This window comes from Lepeophtheirus salmonis, chromosome 7 (assembly GCF_016086655.4).
Source record: "Lepeophtheirus salmonis chromosome 7, UVic_Lsal_1.4, whole genome shotgun sequence".
In the NCBI taxonomy this organism is placed as follows: Eukaryota; Metazoa; Arthropoda; class Copepoda; order Siphonostomatoida; family Caligidae; genus Lepeophtheirus; species Lepeophtheirus salmonis.
Window position 1 is genome coordinate 24,607,012 of NC_052137.2, and position 22,144 is coordinate 24,629,155.

Sequence of the window (22,144 nt, forward strand, 5' to 3'; positions counted from 1 at the left end):
CATGTAAAAAGGCTAAAGAAATGGCGCATGAAGAGGAGTTTGATACTGACTTTCTTCAAATTTGGGTAGCTCATGTTTGTATTTAATTCCTGGGGAGTCGATGATTGAGGGACAGAGCCTATAGAGTGTTGATACAGATCATGAAGGATACTGATAATTTTCTATAATTGTATAAGAGAGAATAACAAATAAGAGACGCTTTAATTTATTTATGGAAAATTGAAGAGCTTTCACCTTTCTGAATTATAGTAAGCTAAAAGAAAAAGGATGGAGGTGGAATTAGTTGTTTTTCTCCTACAACCATAAAGGTGCACTTGAGTAGTTTCACATAAAAGTTGTACATTGTATTGTAAATACATTTTCTAACCTGAAGCGTAACATTATTTATTCTGTTTCCTGAGATAGGCTTTGACATTTTCGAAATCGTTCCTGAAGTGGTCTTTTTTTCTACCAAGTCTAGGGCCAGAAGACATCCTTCATATGTCAATGAAAAATTGCAACTAATTATTCAACGAAAAACGAATTTCCAAAACCAAAGAAATCTACACAATATCTTGGTTCCTAATAATGTCTTCCGTATATCACTTCAACTGAAAAAAAAGAGAAAAAGTACCGGAACATAAGCATAATAACAGTTGCTATTACAAAACTCACTTCATGCCCATTCTTATTTTTGACGAAACGTCTTACTCTTGTTCTTCATTTCGCCTTTGATTGATTTTCAGTTGAAAAACACTTTATGGAGAATACTTCATTTTACTACTTCAACTCTGAATCCACGTATTGGATTTATGAATGACTTATAATTTAGCAAACCTTTTCCCCCTGTTATTAACAAGGGTTTTAATTCATGTACATATACCATATGTTGCTATCTCCTAACCATCTTTAGTAATTACAAACTACTCAACTTCTCTTATACGTAAGGAAGGGATTTTTGAAAAGGAAAAACTAAGTTTAGCGATTAGAAAAAGAAAAACGGTTTTTTCGTCTTTTCTTTCTTCTTGTTTGTTCATTATTTAATAAGTTTTAGTGTGGTATCATCTTTCTCTCTAAAAGAAGAATGAGCACCTATCTTTGCTGTAAATTGATTTAAAAATGCCTCATAAAATAAATATATATGAATTTAAATACACTTAGAATATTTTCCCTAGACTGATGTTATTTTGAATGTAGAAGGTTCTTCTCTTTATAGGAGTAATTAATCTTCTACCTCCAAAATCATATAACAAGCCGTTCATATTAACAATTGTCTTCATTTGGTAATAAAATATATCTTGCTCCCGCCTTTTCCTTGCGCTCTAACACAAATCCCATATCTAACTTTATGTTATCTAAGGAGCCGAACGCCTGATCGATGGAAAAATAAATTTTGGAGTTATATGATCTGCTTAAATATTGATTATATAAAGGTAAAGTATTTACAGAGCCGGGGGAAAGGACCTTTTTTATTGCCATTTTCTCATTTTTTAATTTATAAAATCTGCATAATATTGATACGTAAAAGATAATAATAGATCAATTTTCTTCAATAACCATAATAATGAATAAAATGTAAGCTGTTTTATTTAGTTGAAATATTCTTTATGGTATAAGTATAAAATGTAGTTAATCATTGATTGAATAGAAGGTGTGTACTTAGATCTATAAATCTACATATATTCGACAAACCTACGAATTTACTAATCAAAAGAATATCTGCAATCAATGGTAATCATAAAAAATGAAAAAAAAAAAAAAAAGGAAAATGTATATGAGGTGTTGACCATTTCGTTTGATCTCTTGCTTATGTAAGATAAATCTTTATTTCTTTTTGTGAATGATAATTTTAAAGTATGTGTGAGGTTTATAGTTTGATTGGATAGTCGTATTTGATATTTAAACGCATACAGTATGTCTGAATATCGATTAGACACTTTTATTAAGTAAACTAATAATTTAATTACTTTTTTAATTCCAACTTTACATATTTTTTAGATACTGAGTAGGGACCCAAACTTGTCGTTGCATTTAATTATGATTTTACCTCCATAATTTTTATTTAGTAGATCTCTTCAACGTCGAATAGTATTGGAAGGAATCAGAAATACAATACCGAATCACATCAAGGGCGTAGACTCAGGAGCTAGCTTACAAGTTTGGGATTTTGAGATAAAAAGCGTAATATTTCGAGGAGGCAGATATAATTATTGACCTTAAATCTAACCTCCAAATATTTTTACGTTTAGTTAGATTTGATCCTTGGCACTTAACAAAGCCAAATGCATGGCTTGACTTTCGTGTGACGATTTTCTATATGAAAGACCGTCCTTTTATCATTTTCTTTTCAATGGTAATAACTCTTTAAGTATTCCCACAAAAGGACAATCAACGAACGAATGTTGAATACTATCCAAGAGCTAAGATTGAAAAAGAGGCAATTTGTGGATAACTGTAATTGTGAAGTAAATTTATTTCCTTCCACTACACCATGCAAGTATTCCCTAATTCTTATCAGCCAAGTTTCAGGTAGTTTTAACGTTCTTACTAATTGTTTGCACTCTTTGGACGCCTCCTCGTTATAAGATGGCGAACCCTTCATTTTCAGGCGCCCGGGGTTGAGATGTTGATCCTTTCTTCCAGATCTCATCAGGAAAAAAAAAAAGAAAATTTCTAGGTTTAATATTGAGTCCAAGTTTTGATGGAGTTCATGCACCGTAAAAATATTACCTTGCATTGCTTCAAAGCAAAACTTTGAGAATTATAAAGAATTTTTAAACTAACTCTCTTCGATGAATTCTACCTAATTATATCCACCGTTGTTATCGAATCATAAATAGGTTTAGCATACCTTTAAATCATTTATTAAAAGCAGCCCATGAGGGATAGAGTGAGCTCACGTACTCTTAGAGAGGTCTCAGCGGAGCATTAAGCACAGAAGTATGCACGATTTAGAGATTACAGATCTCCATTCAAATTTGGGCCTAGGCAATATGTCAATAAGAACCTTGATATAAATTTAAAGCAAAACTCTACTCGAAAGCACTAAACCTCGACACATATCTTTCCTTGATCTTTTTTCGGGGTTATTATAACATTCAATCCGAGTTTGAAGATTCAATTGCCTCTATTGTGAAAGATTTTTATATGCCATAGCCCGCGTTGTACACCAATTGCTATTTGAATCCCTTTATTTTGAATATTACTTGCACTTTTTCCTTAACGTAACATCCGGACAATCTTATATCACAAACAAGATTCCATTCTTCCACTAGTAAGATATCTACGTGTTTTCTTTTTATTCATTTCCAGACTAGATCTCGCATTAAACTTAGCAAAAAAAGAAAATATTACTTCAATTCTCTTTATATGTCGTGCTTCAGAGCTGGCTTCTTCAAATAAAGTGACATCATCTGCTTATAGATCAATTATGTATGTGTTTCTAATATTCTCATAAAACAGCAAATCCACTATACTTCCTCTTAATTGGCAGCCTTGACGACAACTTTTCCCAAGAAATATTGGATCACTTTCTTTTCCCTTTAAAGTTATTATTGAAGTCCTAATGAGTAAAAGTGCTCTAATTGTATTATAAAGTCGTATTGGTAAAAAATTTATTGTTTTTTCGTAAAATGTGGTTATGGGAAATGGAGTCAAAAGCTTTTCTAAAGTCTACAGCAATAATGGTGCCATTTTTTTTTCCTTTTTTTCAATGCTGTTAATTACACAGAGGATATTTCTTGCAATATCAGCCATTTTTTTTAAGTTTATGAAAGTCTTTTTGATGCGAACCGATTCTTTTATTCAGTATTATTGGTTCCATTTCATTAGCCATTACGCCCGTAAGAATTCTGTAGTACCATTTAGTATATTTACTGGTAGCCAAAGACTTAAATCGGTCCCATCTCCCTTTTTCCGTATAATTAACGTGTTTTCTTTCATTACTGACATGGGGAGAACCTTCCTTCATTTTCTATAAATCTTCCCAAACATATTAACTTTTAGATTCAAATAGTCGAATGTATATCTTAAAAAAAATAGGCCCTTGATAGGCTTGATATTGAAACTAAATAATTTCATAAAAATGTGATTTATTAAATGCACAGGCCTGATTTATATATATATATAGATATATATTTGACTATTTAAATCTAATGAATACTTCTTTTTTTCCCCGTAAAAATATGACGAATGGTCTTTTTAAGTGGTATCATGTCATTGTAGTCATTACTCAGTTTTTTTATCACATTTGTAGAAGGCATACTTGAGCCTTTGCTTACAGGACACTATGTATTACATGGTCAAAACACCTTGTGGATAATATACTTTGTTTGAGTTTTTTCATGTCCTATTGAGTGTTTAGCGAAGTTTTACAGCAACAAAGTCGACTTATGGGAGTTTTTGAAAAGGAGATTATGTTGACAAATAAATTTTTTTCCCGCCTATATTTTTGTGTTCTCTTTGTTAGGTCGGGTACTTCTGGAATCGTGTGAGTATGGACATGAAAAACGGAGAGCAACTCCCTGGATTTCATAAAGAGTTATCTTCCATATACATAAAACAATGTTTGTCTGTTCATCGACGCATAATAAATCAGAGTACTACCGATTGTTGTTAGCAAATGAAAGCAGTTATTGTTGTTTTAAGAAATTTCATAGGGATCCGCAGGACTATCTATTTTTTTTTGGAGGGGGAGAGAAAATAAATAAAAAATAATATATATTTTTGAATAATTAATTTTTTTGAAAAAAGAAAATTCAAATATTTCATTTTCTAGTAGAAAGGAAACATTCCTTAATTTTGAGGGGAGCTACCGCCCCTCCAGCCCATCTCTTAATGAGGCCCCAGCATTTTCTATAAGTAAATTCATATAAAGGATGCATATATAAACATATGCAGTATTTGCCTATTGCTATGAAAACATATTTATGCATAAAAGCAAGTTTGTGGAGGAAATAAGAGACACTTAGAAAAGATTAAAAAAAATACGTTCATTTTTATGTAATGATGAATAAAATATGAAGGTTTTTTGCTATTAGGTTACTTTATTATTAGAGTATATTATATTATGTGTATACATTGTACACATCCAGAAGACGCTCTATACCCCTACACCAACAATGAACAAGTACAAGAACTAGAAAAAAGTAATAATACAACCCATGGGAATTGTGAGGGGAAGAAATAAAAAAAGAAAATGGTGGTTTAGATTTTAATTTGTCTTTTCTGTTGCTGTTGGGAGATGTATCAAAGTATTTTTCGCGCGTTCCAACAAAGAAAATAAAGTGGCATCAAACTTTTATGATTAGTAATGATTAATGAGAGGTGTCATTGAGGTCCACATGAAATAAAAATAACACTTACATACTTGCATTTTTTTTTAAAAAAGGTCCTCTTTTTTAATAGATAAAAAATTAGAAGCCTATACTTGTTCTTGCTTTTGTTTATAGCCTTATTTATTTTGAAAAATAGTATTCACAGTCGGGTAAACCGACATCCCTGTTTTGGGGGGTCCTGTTTGCCTTCATCTTAAAGCAGTATTCCTTAAAGCATCAATATATTGTGTCTTCATTAATCAAAGGTGAATGGGAATGCATTCATCTCATTAGATATTGATCGTTCATGGCATAAAATACATCCTGATTGCATTCCTGGAAATAAATTTTGTAGGGTACCTTTGAATGTAGCAACTTCTGAAAGTGAAGGTGGGTCAGAAATACTGGAATCATCGGATGACTCCGAAATGATAAATGCTAAATTCCAGCATAAAAGAGATACCACATTAATAAACACAACCTTCATGAATTGTGAGAATCCCACTAAAGTTTCACAGCTTGAATAAAAGGCAAAAACTATCAAAATGGAGAAAAAAAGTTTACACTGAGCATGACTCTGACAAAAAGTTTCTGGACATCCTAATGTAGATATTGTAATATCAGCAAATGACAGCTAATTTGGTTATTTTTTCTTTTACATAAAGAAAATGCTTACAATTTACAACAACATTCAAAAATGAATTTGTTTCGAATTTTTCCCCCGAAATCCTCAGATATTCAGGAAAAATTTCAAAAATTAAAAGCTGTTCACCAAAAATTTTAAAAATTAAATTCTTAATATTAATTAATGTGGGGGGAGGGGTGCGCCTACAGCCCACCCCCTACGGACGCCCCTGTATTTGCAGACTATTTAGACTTCACAAAGACACTTTGTTTCAATGACTAATACTTATTTAGTTATATTTTTCAACTTATACTGGATAAGATTCAATTTAAATTCTATCTTTCTTTTTGGTGAGGAAATGAAATGTTAGACTTCCTTCAACTGATGCTCCCCCCCCATATATGTACCTATATACTACTAATAATAACAATAATCATAAAGAAATAAAGAACAAGTTTATTTCTCCTTTACCTGAAATTCACTCTATTTTTATAGATATTTTTGTTCGTAAATATACTTAATATTTTTTTTATGTCTATATTCCATTTATGGATAAAATTAAAAGGAAAGGGTTCTCTTCCTCTCGCCATGTCAGGAAAGAGGGGCGGGGGAGAGGTGAAAAGGGGGGAGCATCGTTTAAAAAAATAACATCAAAAATTAGATGACCATTTAGATATAGGTGAATTATATTCATTTAGTGATGTAAACAATCCGGGTGGGATTTGTCAAGCTACAACAAGCTCAAATTTGTAGTTTTTAAGTCCTAACAAGGCCAACTCCAAGTCTAAATGAAGAATAATAGACAATGCTTGTATTCTGGGCATGTTTTACAAAAGAAACAAACAATCAAAATAGCCACCCTGACAATTTGAAGAATGTTTTGGAAGAGAACAGGTTTGCTGTCATGACGTTTCTTTAGATACGCTACAATCAGCTGTAAGAAATGAAGGGTAAGGTAGAAGGAAGTAAACAAGGACATTGGCAAGACTGACTCCGATTTCGATCTTCAAATCTACTCGGAGTCGATAAAGGACTAACAATTAAACTCCTAAACAAATCCTCAATGTTAATTTCATTCTTTTATGAGCACCCAGGAATGTTTAATCCGGTTTTGAAAATAATTGAATGCCGGAACAAAATTAGTTCACTACTCAGGACTTAAATCTAATTCATTCTTGAGATTACTAATTAAAAAAAAAAAAAAAAAAAAAGGAAAGGCCAGTTAAAAAATACATAGGATTTTTATCACTAATAATAAAGCATAATCGCTATTATTTAAGTTCCTGATCCAAAATACTTCTCGTTGGAAGACCCAAATACTTCCCAAAGTTACGTATTCCATACTTCTAATGAGGTTGAATTGGAAGAATGTAACACGACGATTGGATGTGCCACAAATGAGCAGAAATCTTCACCATAATGGAAACTCGCATTTGAACCCCTAAAATACTGCTATTTTATCTCACATCGTTAACAAGATAGTTAAAGCAGAACCAGCTATGATCAATAAACACTAATAATGACGTAATGTTTTAATACATTACGTCATTATTAATCTAAAGGAATGATCAATATGGTTCAATATATCGATGCCACTGAAAGTGGGAACATTTTCTGGAGGACCATATAGCCAGGGACACACCTCGGAAAAAAAAGAAGGACGTCTGGACATCTTACTGTTTTGAATACTATTATACAAAATATATATTAAAAGAAACAACCATATTTTTTGAAATCCCTAGTCCAAGCTTTCAACTTATTTAATAAGGCAAGTCCAATAATCTGTTGAAGATTTAAAAAAAAAAACCTTTGATAAACTAAGCCAAATTCATATGTTTGGAACACTAAGGGTTGAATTTCTGTGAACTTTTTGACAAATTAAGAGAAAAGTTAGACTTCCGAATTAATATAGACAAATCTGACTTATGCTTAGAGTTGTAAATATTATGACTTGCAGCGTAGCTTAAAAAAATAAACCGAAAAATAACATGGTAACCCTGACAATAATTTTTTTTTTTGAAAGGAAAGCAGCTTAGCTGTGATGATGTTTCATTAGATTAGCTGGGAGAAGCTATGAGAGGTAAAAAAGAAACATACATCCCATGCTGTATGTGGAAAGGAAATATGCAAAGTTAACTCCAATATCGATTCCCAATTCTACTCTCCAACAATTCATCCGTGGTGCTCTTCTTCATTTATGACCACACACATTGTACACTTAGATGTACCCAAAATTAATAGAAATACAAGGTTAGACCATCATCTAATGGGGCTTGCTATCATTTTCAATCCGATTTATTATACCGATTGCTGGGCAAGACAGGCATTGACTATGACGTCAATATTAAAGGCACGGTGGAAGTCAAATATCAGTCGTACACGCATTATGGTATAACCTTGTATTTCCATTAACCTTCGATGCTTCCTTCTCAATAATTTAAGAACAATGATAACATCTTTGGAAAAATTAAGAAAACACTCTCTAATTGTTAACGTTAAAAACTATCTTGTTCGTCTAAGGTCGTATTTGTTACAACTATGCTCATGGTTTTTGCTTTGCATAAGTATTTGTAGATGTTTAAAAATCAAAATCAAGTTAAATAATTCCCTAAAAAGAGTATGAAAAAGATTAGGCCATTTTTGACTTGAATTTTATGAAAAAAAGCTTGAGATGTTCTCGCCTTGTGACGCTTTCGCCTTGATACTTTTTTTTGCCTTGGTCAGGTTTTTTTTTCAAAAATACCACCACGATGATTTTTGATGAAATTCTGGATCTTTTCCATCAGGACAACACCAGGATTAGACATGTTACAACATGTCTAATCCTATCCTGGACCATGTCTGTACCCTCTCCCTAAAAAAATGGTGTTCCTGTAGCCCAGGGATTCTCCATCGTGATCCATTTAGTACATGCCTAGGAATGTTAATCCTATCTTTCAATCTTTATTCAATAAAAAATGTAGCTAAAAGGACCTAAATTAACTGTAAGTTAGCCTAGTAGGTCTCAAACTTCTTACATTTCTCACAATCACCTGATGAAATATTAAGATCTCCAAGTACCATCATTCCTAAAGACTTTTTGAATTTGATAATTTTCCATTGAGTATTAAGTAAAAATTAAGTATTAACTTATTTTTGGATGACTTATTTATTTAAAAGACATGTTTCCCTCTCTTAGTTCGTTTAAAAATGTCCTGTCTGGACAAATTTCAAAAATTGAGTAATCCTCACTACCTGCACATTCAGTTTATTTTCAACAATATGTAAAAATAATGAAATAAATGATTGAATTACTCTTATTATTGTGGCTTAGACAATCTTTTTTTTTTTTGCTAGTAATTACATTTATTTTAATGCTAATTCTTTTCAGGATTTTGCCTCTCCTGAACAATTCTGACACGACAAGATGGTACATTTTTATTCTAAGCCAGCGGTTTTTTGATATAAATATATTTATGATTCTATTCTTTGCATGATCTTTTTCTTATAAAAACTTCTTCCCTTTTTAAACCTATGCATACTACTAAAAGGGGTATGCATACCCCAGCTTGAGAACTACAGTGTTAACCTACTTTCTCCTCAAAGTTATACACCAAGTAGCGAAACGCCCCTGTAAGCTTGAGTAGATTGTCTATGTGAAAAAAAATTTCTCCGCAAGATGGGAAATCTTGTTAATTCAATTAAAAATGGGAATTCATTGAGGTTGCATACTTAGTTATAGAGAAATAACTAAGGCTCCCTCAAAGCCCCTAACGGGCAAAAAAGTTGTTAATTACCCAAATATATTTGAACAAATGTTGATCAAGTGGTCTTCGTTTCGCCCCTAGGTTCATACCTTTGATTCTTGCCGACCATTGAATATTCTATATTTACCTATTTGTAATGACATGATCCAAACATAACATCATATAGTTTGACCTCAGTAGATCCATGGTGAGAACCATTACAAGACCCAAGAGTATAGGAATCCACAGTTGAACATACAGAAGCATCATAAATTCATTCTTAGCGAATAGTTTCGTACAATTCACCCTCAGGTGGGATGGGGGCCTTTCTTGAGACCCCTTGATTTATCCTAATTGTAGGATGCATTTATGCATAGTTTATGGTATAATAACATCATTGTGTCAATACTTAAAAGATGCTTTGATAAATGACTATCTCATTATGTAGTGCAATGTGCATCATCTAATCATTTCTTAAAAAATATGAGTTAAATATTCATACAAAGGAATTTTCATTATAGTTAATGCGCGGTAATTCTCTTCTGCTGGTAATATTATGATTATCCTTCATAGGCCAGTTGAGTAAGGAAAAATCCTCTCCAAGAATGAATATGAATTTCCTTGATCATAAAAGCCTTTGGGTATCAGGGGCGTTTAGGAGTTTTGAGTTTTGGATTTTTTTTGACAAAAATAATTTGAAATATTAAATTTTTTGGAAAATTTTTAAAAATGCCACATTAAGAGAATCATTTCACGACAATCTTTTTTTACACACTCTCAACATCGACTCTCAAAAAGGGAAGGGGAAAAACTTTTTAAAAAAACTAGCCTTTTGTATTTTTCTTGTTGTTCAGTGGATCATTAAAAGAATAGTTATTAGTTATTATGTACATTAAAATAATAATTCTATCAATGACTGAATATGAAATGAGACAAGGCCCTTGATCTATATATATATATGAATCCAAATTTCATTTACAGCTTGCGTAAGCAAATCCCATGGTTTTTGATAGTAATGTTTAAATCAACTTGATGATTCTCTCTTTATGTTCATGTGATGATGAACTCCAACTTCATGAGCCAGTCACTCTCAGTCACAAAAGCGCTGAACACTAAACCCTCTGCTGCCTTACGGAGGGGGACCATTCAACTATACATAAAATAGATGGCTCCATTTTACAAAATGTACAATATTTCTGCATGAAATATTTATATCCTATTTTAATTAATTATTATGACGTCAACAATTATTTATAAATTGTCCTCTTTCAGAGGGCACCATGGCCTCCAGTCTGGACTTGAAAGCCTTTCACACCTTGTTGACGTGGTCATTGAAAATATTAACCCACTCCTTATCATCGGAGGCTTTCAGAGAATCAACATTACGTTGGGGAGGACATTGCGGTTCTTCCTATCCACGAAGTACCTTAATCCATAATACAGCGGATTAAACAGTCCGGTGATGAAGGGTGGGGATGCTAGCTTGGAGGGCAGAAACCGGTGAGGTTTTCTTTGCACCCAGCTTGAGTTATTATAACCAGGTTCTGAGACAAAATGTCCACAATTGTTACAGAGGGATAGGGGGCCGGGAAGAACTTCAATCTGTTGTCTTTTTCCCGCTTTCCTCGTTGTTTTGTTGATGCAGTGCAACCCATAACACAGAGTATGAAAGCTGATCCATTTCAAAACAAATAATTTTTTTCATAGCCCAACCTGGATATCAAGTAATAATTACTGCTTATTGGAGCTTCTAATTGGCGCAGTTCGATTTGCGTACAAACACTATAATACCTTTTTTGAGATCTTAAATTGTAGAGCTTTTTTTGTCAAAATTGGTTTTTCAATAAGCAAGCCGTAATTATAGACTTGAACAAAATTATCATGGTAGCGTAGGAGGAAAAAATACTCTGAGTGCGTTCTTCTGCAATTACTTTTCTCTAATAACAGCATAAATGAAAGCCTATATGAAAATTGCGATTATTTTTTTTTTTTGCATGAAAGAAGCAAAAACAAAAGGAAGAGAAAGAAATCGAAATGAGCCTATCTCAACCTACCTAATAACTATGTTGACTGCTAGGACGATAACTATTTGGTCTTATTTATAAAGAAGGGGGGCTGGGAGAAGGTTGAGAAGGGGGGGGGGAGTAGAAAGAGAGAGAAAGAGAAGAGGAGAACCCGCTTCCCAATCCTTTTTTGCCGTCACTTTCGAAGGAAAGCCCCCGGTTTTTCCACTTATTTTATGAAAGGGAGACTCACAGCCCTCAATTCGTGTGTATTTATGTGTGCTCTAAACCTTGATGACGACGCCCCCGAAAGGACACACCATCAATAACAACAAAAACAAGAGATTCTTTTGACCTTCTTGAAGAGAAACACACAAAAGGGGGTTCCGAATGAATATAGTTTTGTTTGCTGTGGATGAAAGGAGTACGAAGAGTTTTTTGTTCATTGATGGGAAGAAAAGAATTATTCAAAGTAATTTGACTCTCAAAGAGACTGTGAAATTGTTTGTAGTATTTTTGTTTTGTACTATGTGCCAATAAAGATTCAGACAAATACAGAGGCAGAATGGAAGAATATAAGTCTGTTCACATTAAAGTCATCGAGCTGTTTTTATTTGTCATGGGACTAAACGGTAAGGAACACAGAGTAAAAGCTTTTATATCAAAGTGATTATTATTTTTTTAAAGCTCTATAAAAATATATTATCAAATAAATTAGGAGTATTTATAAATCCTGAATCATTTTGAGAACGTGAGATACTCCGTTGATGTTGTTTCAAGGGTTATATGGAGTACATAACATTTCCTTTTAATTAATCACCATACCTATAATAAGAATAATTGATTAGCATTTACATCAAGATTGACTCAAAAGACTGCTTTCAAATATGAGTAATGGGGGGGGGGGGGAAGAAATTGTGCGTTTGAAAAGCGCCAAGAAAAAAAAAAAAGTTTTGAAAGAAAGGCTATTTCTTTTTTTTGGTTTAAAAAAATTAAAAAATCTCCGTTTTTAACCAACTCCCCTCCCCCCTTCTATATTTTTGGCCTCTAATTTTTATAGAAAGGTTCAAACGGAGGCCTTTAAATAATATATTAATTACAATTTTGGCATTTATAAGTTATTTATATGTAGGTAGGAATTAGAGTCAAGAAAATGGTATCAATTTAAATTATGTGAAGCATTTAAAAAGAATATATATATATATAGATATACATTCAATAAATTATAAGATAAAGTGTTGTTAGGATATTTGCCTCTATAGGTAGGCAAGCTTAAAGGTAGCATGGACCTTCAAACAGGAGAAAAGAACGTCTTTGATTTTCTTCATTCAATATTAATGAACACATTTTGTTTTAAAGAGCGATTTAATCTTGTCACATGAAATGTCTTTTATTTAATTATAGCATAAATAGCTAATTATTAATCCCTTGCTAACTAGGAGACAATTTCTCAACAATTGTAGGGAAGTGAACTTTCAAGTGACTTGCACTTTAACCTATTTACTAGATTTGTTGCTGTTAATTTATCTAGACAATCTAAAAATCCAAAATCAGTCGGAGACCATTAAGATTTTTAGTGGACGAAACTAATTCGACTCAAAAAGTCATTTATACCAATGATATGTATAATATCATACTTTGATGTTTATGAATATTAAGAGGGATATATAGGTCCAAAAAATACTGACGTTCGGTCCGGTCCAAAATTTAAAGGATATAAAAGACTTTCCATTGAAGAATCTTTACTAAATGACGCTATCATGGATATGTGTATTCAATCTAATGTAGATATAGATATGTATTTATAATACTCCATACAATGGCTTTATCGGAGTTATTTACATACAACGCTTAAAAGCATGATAAATACTTTAATTAAGAGTGATAGAAAATTATTATCGTGGACAATAGATACTTCAAGTTCTACATATAAAACGAATTGAATGAAATACTTAGTTGTGTTGGGTTTCTGTCTGTAAAATCCTACCAGTCTGAGACTGTTATGATTTCTAGTGAGCCCAACTAATTTGTTCATTTAAAGAAGTTTAATAAGAACCTATCCTTAAGAAAAATTTGGACTAGATCCATCCCAAAGAGTAATTCTGTCTTAATCGATCTGACAAAAAAGTTAGCCTCAATTAAAATTAAGTCTAGCCTTATTCTATAGATTAATTATTCATGATGTCACGTGCATTTCAAAATTGTCAACATCAAAACAATACTCTGTTATGAAATTAAATGCGTTGCATAAATCATATTTTTGCAAACTTAAAATTAAATTAGGATAGTTTGGGGATATACGTCCATAGATTGAGACTGAAAAAGTGGCTCACTGATTTGAAAACGATTACATTACTGTCTACAGTCCAAAATCCAAATCGTTCTTGAAAAAATCACTTCAGACCGAACTAAAAAAAATATTCCATCATTGATCAAGTTTCAACATTGCTACCTAACCATATGACCAGTAAATACGTTCTTAGGACATCCGTCCCCCCCGTGCTTTTTTCATCCTAGAAAAATCAATTCCCAGTAAATTCGTTCCCTTCAAAATTCATTCCATGGACATTTCATCCTCCTTTTAAGGAGGGATATTTTGTGACGTCATAGAGCTCCTAAAGTAGTTAGTAGTTATTGGATAAAGCTGTGTAAGAAGGACCCAGTACTACATAGAGATGGATATGATGTAAGAACAATGATATTTTATAGCCAATATGAATTTCAAGTTACCTAATCCTAAGTCTCTAATAGTGAAGGGGAATGAAACATTTTGATATTCTTTGGGAAATATAAATACAATATTGTTGTCCCTTGATAGCCTTTTTCATATTGATGGTCATCAGAAGTATTTTGGACATATAAAAATATGCAGAAAACAACATGTTTTTGCAGGACAGCAGCTTAGCCTTTATGACGTTTCAATTGATCAGCTATAAGCTGTGAAGAGGAGGAGGGAGAAATAAACAAGAATATTGACAAGAATTACTCTGACGTCGATTCTCAATTCTACTCTGAGTTCAACAATTATAACTCTCCAACAAATCCTCATGGTTACCCCATCTCTTCTATGAGCACAACCAAATGTTACATCCCGTTTCGTATATATTAATGATTGTTTGTTTGTAGTTGAAAAGGACGTTCACATAATGATAGTAGCTTATAAATTGAAAAAATATTCTCCATTATCCCAAACTCTAAAAAAATGGTCTTGAAATTTATGACTACTTTTCCAAGTCTCCTATGACAAATAATATCCAGCGCAGAGTCGCGGTATATAGTTGATAGTATAAACATTTGCAAAACCATTTTCTCCATCGTCTTTAAGTACTAAAATTTTGAATTACTGTTTTTATTTATCTATTGAAAGTATTTGGGAGTTAACTTATATATTTTATTACATCATATGTATGTATGAAGAGTTCGATCCACATAAATAAATATATGTATACTGTATATCCATATGTAGATATTACTTCTTGGAACGTGTAAGAAGTCCGTTGAGAATACTTAATCTCATTGATATACACGAGCAATAATAAACCTGCAACCTCCAGAATTTATAGACGTATGTACAATAGACTGTACCGTTTTTGGGATCATATTTGTCTCACCTCTCCCTTGCAGACAGACCTTTTCTCTTGAGAGAATCAAGACATGAATTTGGGTAAATATGAGGTCTCTCAAGCCGTTTATACCATTTAAAAATATATATAAAAAGAGGGATTTTTGTGTCACAATTGCCCAAATATGATATACAATGCAATAAATGGACTTGCATATCAAGGTGTTACTGTATATACATATATGAGTAGTAATGAAAATTGTGTGTATTTTGGGCATGTTAAAAAAAGAAACGGAAAATCAACATGGCCACCCCGACAATTTAAAAAAATTTCGGAGGACATAACAGCTTAGCTTGTTATTATTCATACAAGTTTTGTAAGGTCTCAGTAAATTTAAATTTAACCCTAGCTCAAGAAAAATAGCATTGAAGGATGCAATCATCAATTTCGAGAATGTATATCGACTCTGAGGAAAAACCCGCATTCGACACAATAAAAAAAGATACGTCAATGTATTCCTCAGACGTTCGTGCCCTTGGGTGCGCATTAGTGTCTATGCCATTGTCACGAGTGAGTTTCGAAGGATTGTTTTTTTGCCCTGAAATTCATTTTTCCCTTATTAGAGAGCACCAATGAAGGATCATCTTCAAAATGCAATCCTTTTCTTAGGAGCAAACTGGGATATGTAAATACTAGTTTGCTGTTTTTTCTTTTAAATGTAATATTTGCAAATATATAAATTTGAAAAACGGAAATGTTTAGTCTTGAAAATAATTATTATCTTTCGGTTTTACGAAAATCAAAACTAGTTTCCTCAAGTTTCTATTACTAATATATGTACTTTTGTATGTGAATCTCATTGGAGAGTATGAGAGCCGACATTCTAATTGATTAACAGATTGCAATATACATATAAGTATCCAAGTGTGCAACTTGCCGGATTCGGGACTCGGACTTGAAGTTCCCTTTGGTCTCGGGACAGGATCTTAAATTTCCATTTGGACTCAAGATTCATATTTGGTCTTGAAGTTCAAGTCAAACTCATACTCAAACTTGTCCTGATTAAGAAAATACTAATAAGAGTTTGAGGGATTTTTTTTAAATGTTGGATGGTTGATGAGTACTTAAATCTTTAGAGTGCTCACTAACAAAAAAATCACTTTAAATACCAGGGTCAGAGAGCAAATAACAAAAAAACAAATAAAAATATTGGTATTGGTATTCAAGGCCATGCCTGGGATATTTCATTAATACGAATACACATATATTATTTCTTCTATCAAAAATGTAGCAAAATAGAAGCACTATATACAGTATTCGATGATATATGCACAAGCCTACAATATTTCCTTAATACGACTACATTCTTAGTTCTTAAAACAAAAGTTCCTTATATAGATAATACAAGATAATGCTTCAGGTATAAGAGGGAAACATGAAATCATAAAGCAAATATTGAACACTTTAAATGATTAAGGACAAAGTGCTCCACACTTTTGACTGATTACACAAATACTAAAAAATATGAAAAAATTTATTTTTTTAATCATAGCTTTATTTTTAGAACGGTACAAAGAGCCAAAAAACGGCCAATTTTGACCAAAAAAAAAAAAAATAGCCTGAGAAACTTTAAACTTTTCCAAAGTCAGTTTTTTAATTGACCCAAGAGAAAATTTCTTTCTGCAAAGGATGAAAAACATTAACCCAAAATAGGGACAGTTTAATGTACATTGTACGTAGAATCCCCTTTCTTCAAATATATCATCATCTGAATCAACAGGGGGGAAGAAAGGCAACAAAAATAAATAGATACAGATGGAAGTTCAACAATTATAAAAGCAATATACGTAATTTGTAGTATGTATGCCGCAGGAGTTTAATGGTAATTAAACATACACAAATTTGCATTTTATATATAGATATATCATTTACAAAAAAATAAAAACTTTAATATATTCGTCAAAAGTTTGTTTCAGTAAAATAGGGTGGGTTTTGATGGAAATAATAGTCTGTAATAATCATTATTATTTGATCGTTTATATGTATATAAAGTAACACCTTGAGATGCAAGTGCATTTATTGCATTGTATAAACGAACACAAATCTACAAATATTTGTGTTCGTATTTGTAAAATCAAAAAAGTTATGGAGAATAATGTAGTCAAAAAAACAACTAAACTCTCGATAACTGGTTTATTTTTGCCAATATTTTAATAATTATGTTAATAAAACGTTCCGAAACTTGAAAATAGTTCTTGTTATAGTTGTTGCTTAAACATTTTATGTCTAAAATGCATGGTTTTATGGCATTTCCTCTTAAAAATTGAAAATTGACGTTCGATGAAAAAATAAAAGAAGATAAAAATTATTGTGAATATGACAAATAGTTATGTTTTTATGTGTCAAAATTATATGCAAACAAATTTCCAGACAAATTTCTCCAAACTTTATTTCTTTTTACGAATCCAACTCGAAAAATGTGCACTTTTTAAGCCCTTAATATTAATACAAAAGGAAGAAACACCTCAATCACGTCACGAAAGATCGAGTTTTACTTTTTTTAAGGACTACAAAGCCATTCTTACTATTTTAATTGGAACCATAGACACCAGGGTCATTGTCACCTTCCATTATATTTATCGTTATATAAAATTATCATCTTTAATAAAGGAAAAATAAAAATATTAATTATGTTACATACTAGAGATAATACCCGGCAGTTTTTGTGTCTTCAAAAAAAATGTTACTGTTACATTCTGAAATTTATAACAAAACATAAACATTCTCTAAAAATTTGTCAAAAAAAAACCCTTCAAAAAATAAATCCTGCAGGTGAACCTTATGACGTCACAATCATATAATTTGTTCCACACACTTGTAACTATATTTTAGCACCGTTGCCGGACTGAACTCAATGTGATTTTATTTCTAAATAAGGAAAAACAACACTAAATATAATTAAACACGAGTTTCCCCGGAATTTCACGTAGATGTAAATCCCTGAGTAATCCCGGGATCCTGAGAGAGAACCCCAAGTACATACACCACATCAGTACAGGGAAGGAAAATTATGAAAAATTATCCTTCTGATGTTTTCAGAGTTATTTTCTCAACAACACAGGGTTTGAATAATGTTATTTTGTATTCTTATTATGCGTAACATTTGCTGCAAATGATGAATTTGATGATGCTGATAATAGTTTTGTAGCAACCCTTTTTTTTGTGTGTATGTGTGGGGTTTAGTATTTTTATTGTTATTCAATGGATCTAATAGACATTTTTTAATAGAAGAAAAAAAGCAAGGGATTTGTGGATAGAATTATGTTACATACTAGAGATAATACCCGGCAGTTTTCGGAGATGTTAGGCGTTCATGAACAGAAAATAAGTTGCTTTAATACTCATCCTAAAAGATAATTTTGATCCCTAAAAAATATTCAGAGTTACTCTACGTATTTAATGAACAATTAATTACTCAATAGTATGATGTTCTCGCTTCAAAAATACAAGAATTGTGATAACAGCTTTCGAAAAAGAAACAAAAAACACACAGGTTAGGATTTACAAGACAATATATAAGTACTCTCATTTTCTTTATGAATATGAGAAACTTAGTTTTAGCTATATAAGCAATTTCTACATTGTTATTTCTTTGATTAAGTAGTCATGCTGTTCTAAAATACAATCAAAAATGGCTTTTCTGGAAATATACATACAATGCAGATTGCTTTATTGATATTGATAAATAAATTGGCACTTTTTATTTTAAAAAATGCAATGGAATCAATAATAAGACTCGTCAACAAATTTTTCCTTTTGGAAGGAAAAGATTTCCTCCTTTTTGCTTTTACATCGAAAAACATAAAAATGACCTTTATAATCCAAAAAGTCTGCTTTTTTGATTTTATAGAGTGTATCACTTTAATTGTAATATTTTTTTAAATAAAAAAGTATTTGTACCTTGATTTTATTTTATAATTACTTTAAAAAATCGATAATCGTTGTCTGAGAAATACTTTAGTCGATAAGCATTGTAAAATTTACTATTTCAGTACATTTAAAGGAAGACTGGAAATAAAGTTTTGGGATAAGAGAATATTATAGGGCTTAGAAAACAAGTATTTTAACTTTTCTTAGTATTTGTTGAAATACAGGATTGTAACCTACTCTCCAGAGATTATTTGGAAGGGCAGAAGAATAAAGGAATGGTTAGTTTTCTAAAAATACATTAGAAACCTGAGTTGGAATGTGAAAATACGAATATAATTTGGGATCACATTATTGGGGTCTTATATAACTAGGGATGGGGTTTTGTTCAAAAGTGTGCCGGCAGCCTTGCTCTCAAAACGACCCACCCTATTCTACGGATTATGTATCTTTGTACAGTACATGTATTGTATGTACATATATTCCTTGATTTCTCATCACCCTCAACAGATCCAAATGTTAATACAATTATACATATATGTATTTATACTATGGGGAGGAAAGAAGTTTGTAGTCTTATACGAAAAAAAGAAAGAAATATATCTTTGTCGTTCTTATCCACCTACCTACTACCCCTATTAAGCCATAAAAAGACAAGGTGTCAGCAACTTATCGAATAAAAATAAATGCGAATATATAGACATACAACTCAAGGATCTCTTATTATATAACTTTTATTTCCTACATAGATACTACATACTGTTTTTCATGAGTTGAGTTCTAATCCAATTTTGGTGCCCCTTTCACATGTAGATACGTTTTACGACTCATTTCATTTCAAACCCCTCTTGGTCTCTCAGATATATCTCATAGTTATTTGGAGTTGTTTAAAATATGATCTGCACACGTGTGGGATTTTTGACTGTCAATCAGTCCCAAGAGTGTTTCTTATATTCCAATGCTGTTATCATTAAGCTATAAGTGCCTCCTACTTTCCCATTAAACTATTTTCCCTAAGGACATTTAGCCTTAATACAATTTTACCTAAAGGATATTTCGCCTTAATACAATTTTACCTAAAGTATATTTCGCCTTAATACAATTTCACCTAAAGGATATTTCGCCTTAATACAATTTCACCTAAAGTATATTTCGCCTTAATACAATTTTACCTAAAGGATATTTCGCCTTAGTATATAAATAAGTGAGGCTTATACTTCGTTATTTTTTGTTAAAATTGATGTACTTTTCGAATTTTTTAACCAAAATATCTAAGGAGTATTGATATAAAACGCATTCTCTCCTGGAAGTATTCTGAAATTTTGCTTTTGCTTCATATTATGCTGATTTGTCCATCCATGAGTCCATTAAGAAAAGAAATCTTTCAAAAAGAAAAAAAATCCCATAAGTATGTAAAAAAAAATCATACTAACCAAAAAAAATCTAGTAAAAGAAATAATTCCTTTTTTGGGAGGCTATGGCCCCTCCACCCCAACCCCTGCGCACGCCTGTGTACTCCCTTGCCACAGCTGAATTAATTCAGCTTCATGCCATCTAAGCTGTTTTGCTGCAAAATACTCTTCGAATTGTCAGAGGTACCGTGTTGAATTTAGGGGTCTTTTTTTTATAACATGGCCAAAATACACACGATTTTCAAAAACTAAATATAATAGACCCTCTTTTGACGAATTAATCAATCATATATGTATGTAGGGTATCCCCACAATTCTGCCCTATCTTCTCTCTCTCTATTTGAGAAGAAATATTAGCCCTTTACTGTACAGACGTACATTGTATACCTTATTGTATTATATTATCCACTCTTTCCAACTTTTGAAGTTTCCCGAAATAAAAAAAACCTGTAATAAAAGGGCCCCGTACTAAGGTATCACTTTTTAGTTTACCTAGTCTGACCGCTTAATACATGTTTGATACTAAAAGGGAAAGAAAGAAGAAAGTATGATTCGAAATTGCTTATTTTTCGAAAAAGAGAAGGAAAATGAAGTGGCTCCATCATTCTACAACTTAGATATTATTAATTTAGTATGAATATTTTTATGGCCATATTTATGTCTGAAAATAACCATTTTTATGGGGGAAAAAAGAGCCATTAGAGCATAATTTTTGTATCATATCTAAAACACATAAATATCTAAGTATATATAGAGCAATTCAAAAGAGTTTCTTCGTTCATTGAGTGCTCACTTTCCTTCTAAAATTAAATCATCATGAATGTAGGTAGGCAGGGGTAAAGATACTCTGAGGGAAGAGGCGAGAGACACATTAGCTGGAGAAAAAAAAAAGTATCCTGGTTGTTTTAAAATATATTCAAAGTCCGCTATGTTTACCTTTGTCCTCGCTTCATTGTTAGGGATGGAATTTTTCTAGGTAAATATTACATATTTACGAGGGTGGTCTGAAAAGTTTTCGATCTACACAAGAAGATGACAGACTGTTATCTAACAGTCGTTAAGAGTGAGTTATTAACTATTTGTTCTTGAAAGGCATTACCCAAATAAAACATGAGTTGGATTATGTGTATGGAGATATTGCACCATCATTTACGGCAGAGTACCCTCGTATTCTACAAATATGTCCATAGGTGGAAATATCAGAGTACACCGTTAGTGTTGTGTCTCTTCTTATTTATTCAGTCCAGTCCAGTTTTAGGACCGGTCCGATCAGTACTTGAAAAGAAAGACAAATATGAGAAAAAAATATACAAACAAAGGAAAACTTAATTGGCGGTATCAAGAACTGAACTGGACCAATTCAATTCAATCCAGTCTTAGGATGGGTCTTATCCGTTCTTCAGACTGTCAGTACTAGAACTGATTGAAAAATAAAATTAAAATACAGTTGAGTGTTGTAATCATGGACCCAACTTTATAAGTTTTAGTACTGATATTCGGGACTGTACTGGACCGAGCATTGAGTTTAGAGAAAAGGAAGTTTCAAAAATTGGATATTCAAAATATGTATAGAACTTAAATTATACCCCAGGTTT

General features: G+C 31.9%; 1 protein-coding gene across 1 annotated transcript in view; it reads left to right on the plus strand.

Annotated features, from left to right (window-relative positions):
* Positions 1-11,988: 11,988 nt before the first annotated feature.
* The window catches only part of LOC121122101 (lachesin), a 62,685-nt gene continuing 52,529 nt past the window's right edge, over positions 11,989-22,144 (plus strand). The window contains exon 1 of the mRNA XM_040717111.2: positions 11,989-12,279. Coding sequence (XP_040573045.1) covers positions 12,213-12,279 — 67 coding nt within the window. The 5' untranslated portion in view covers positions 11,989-12,212. The remainder of the gene's footprint in view (positions 12,280-22,144) is intronic.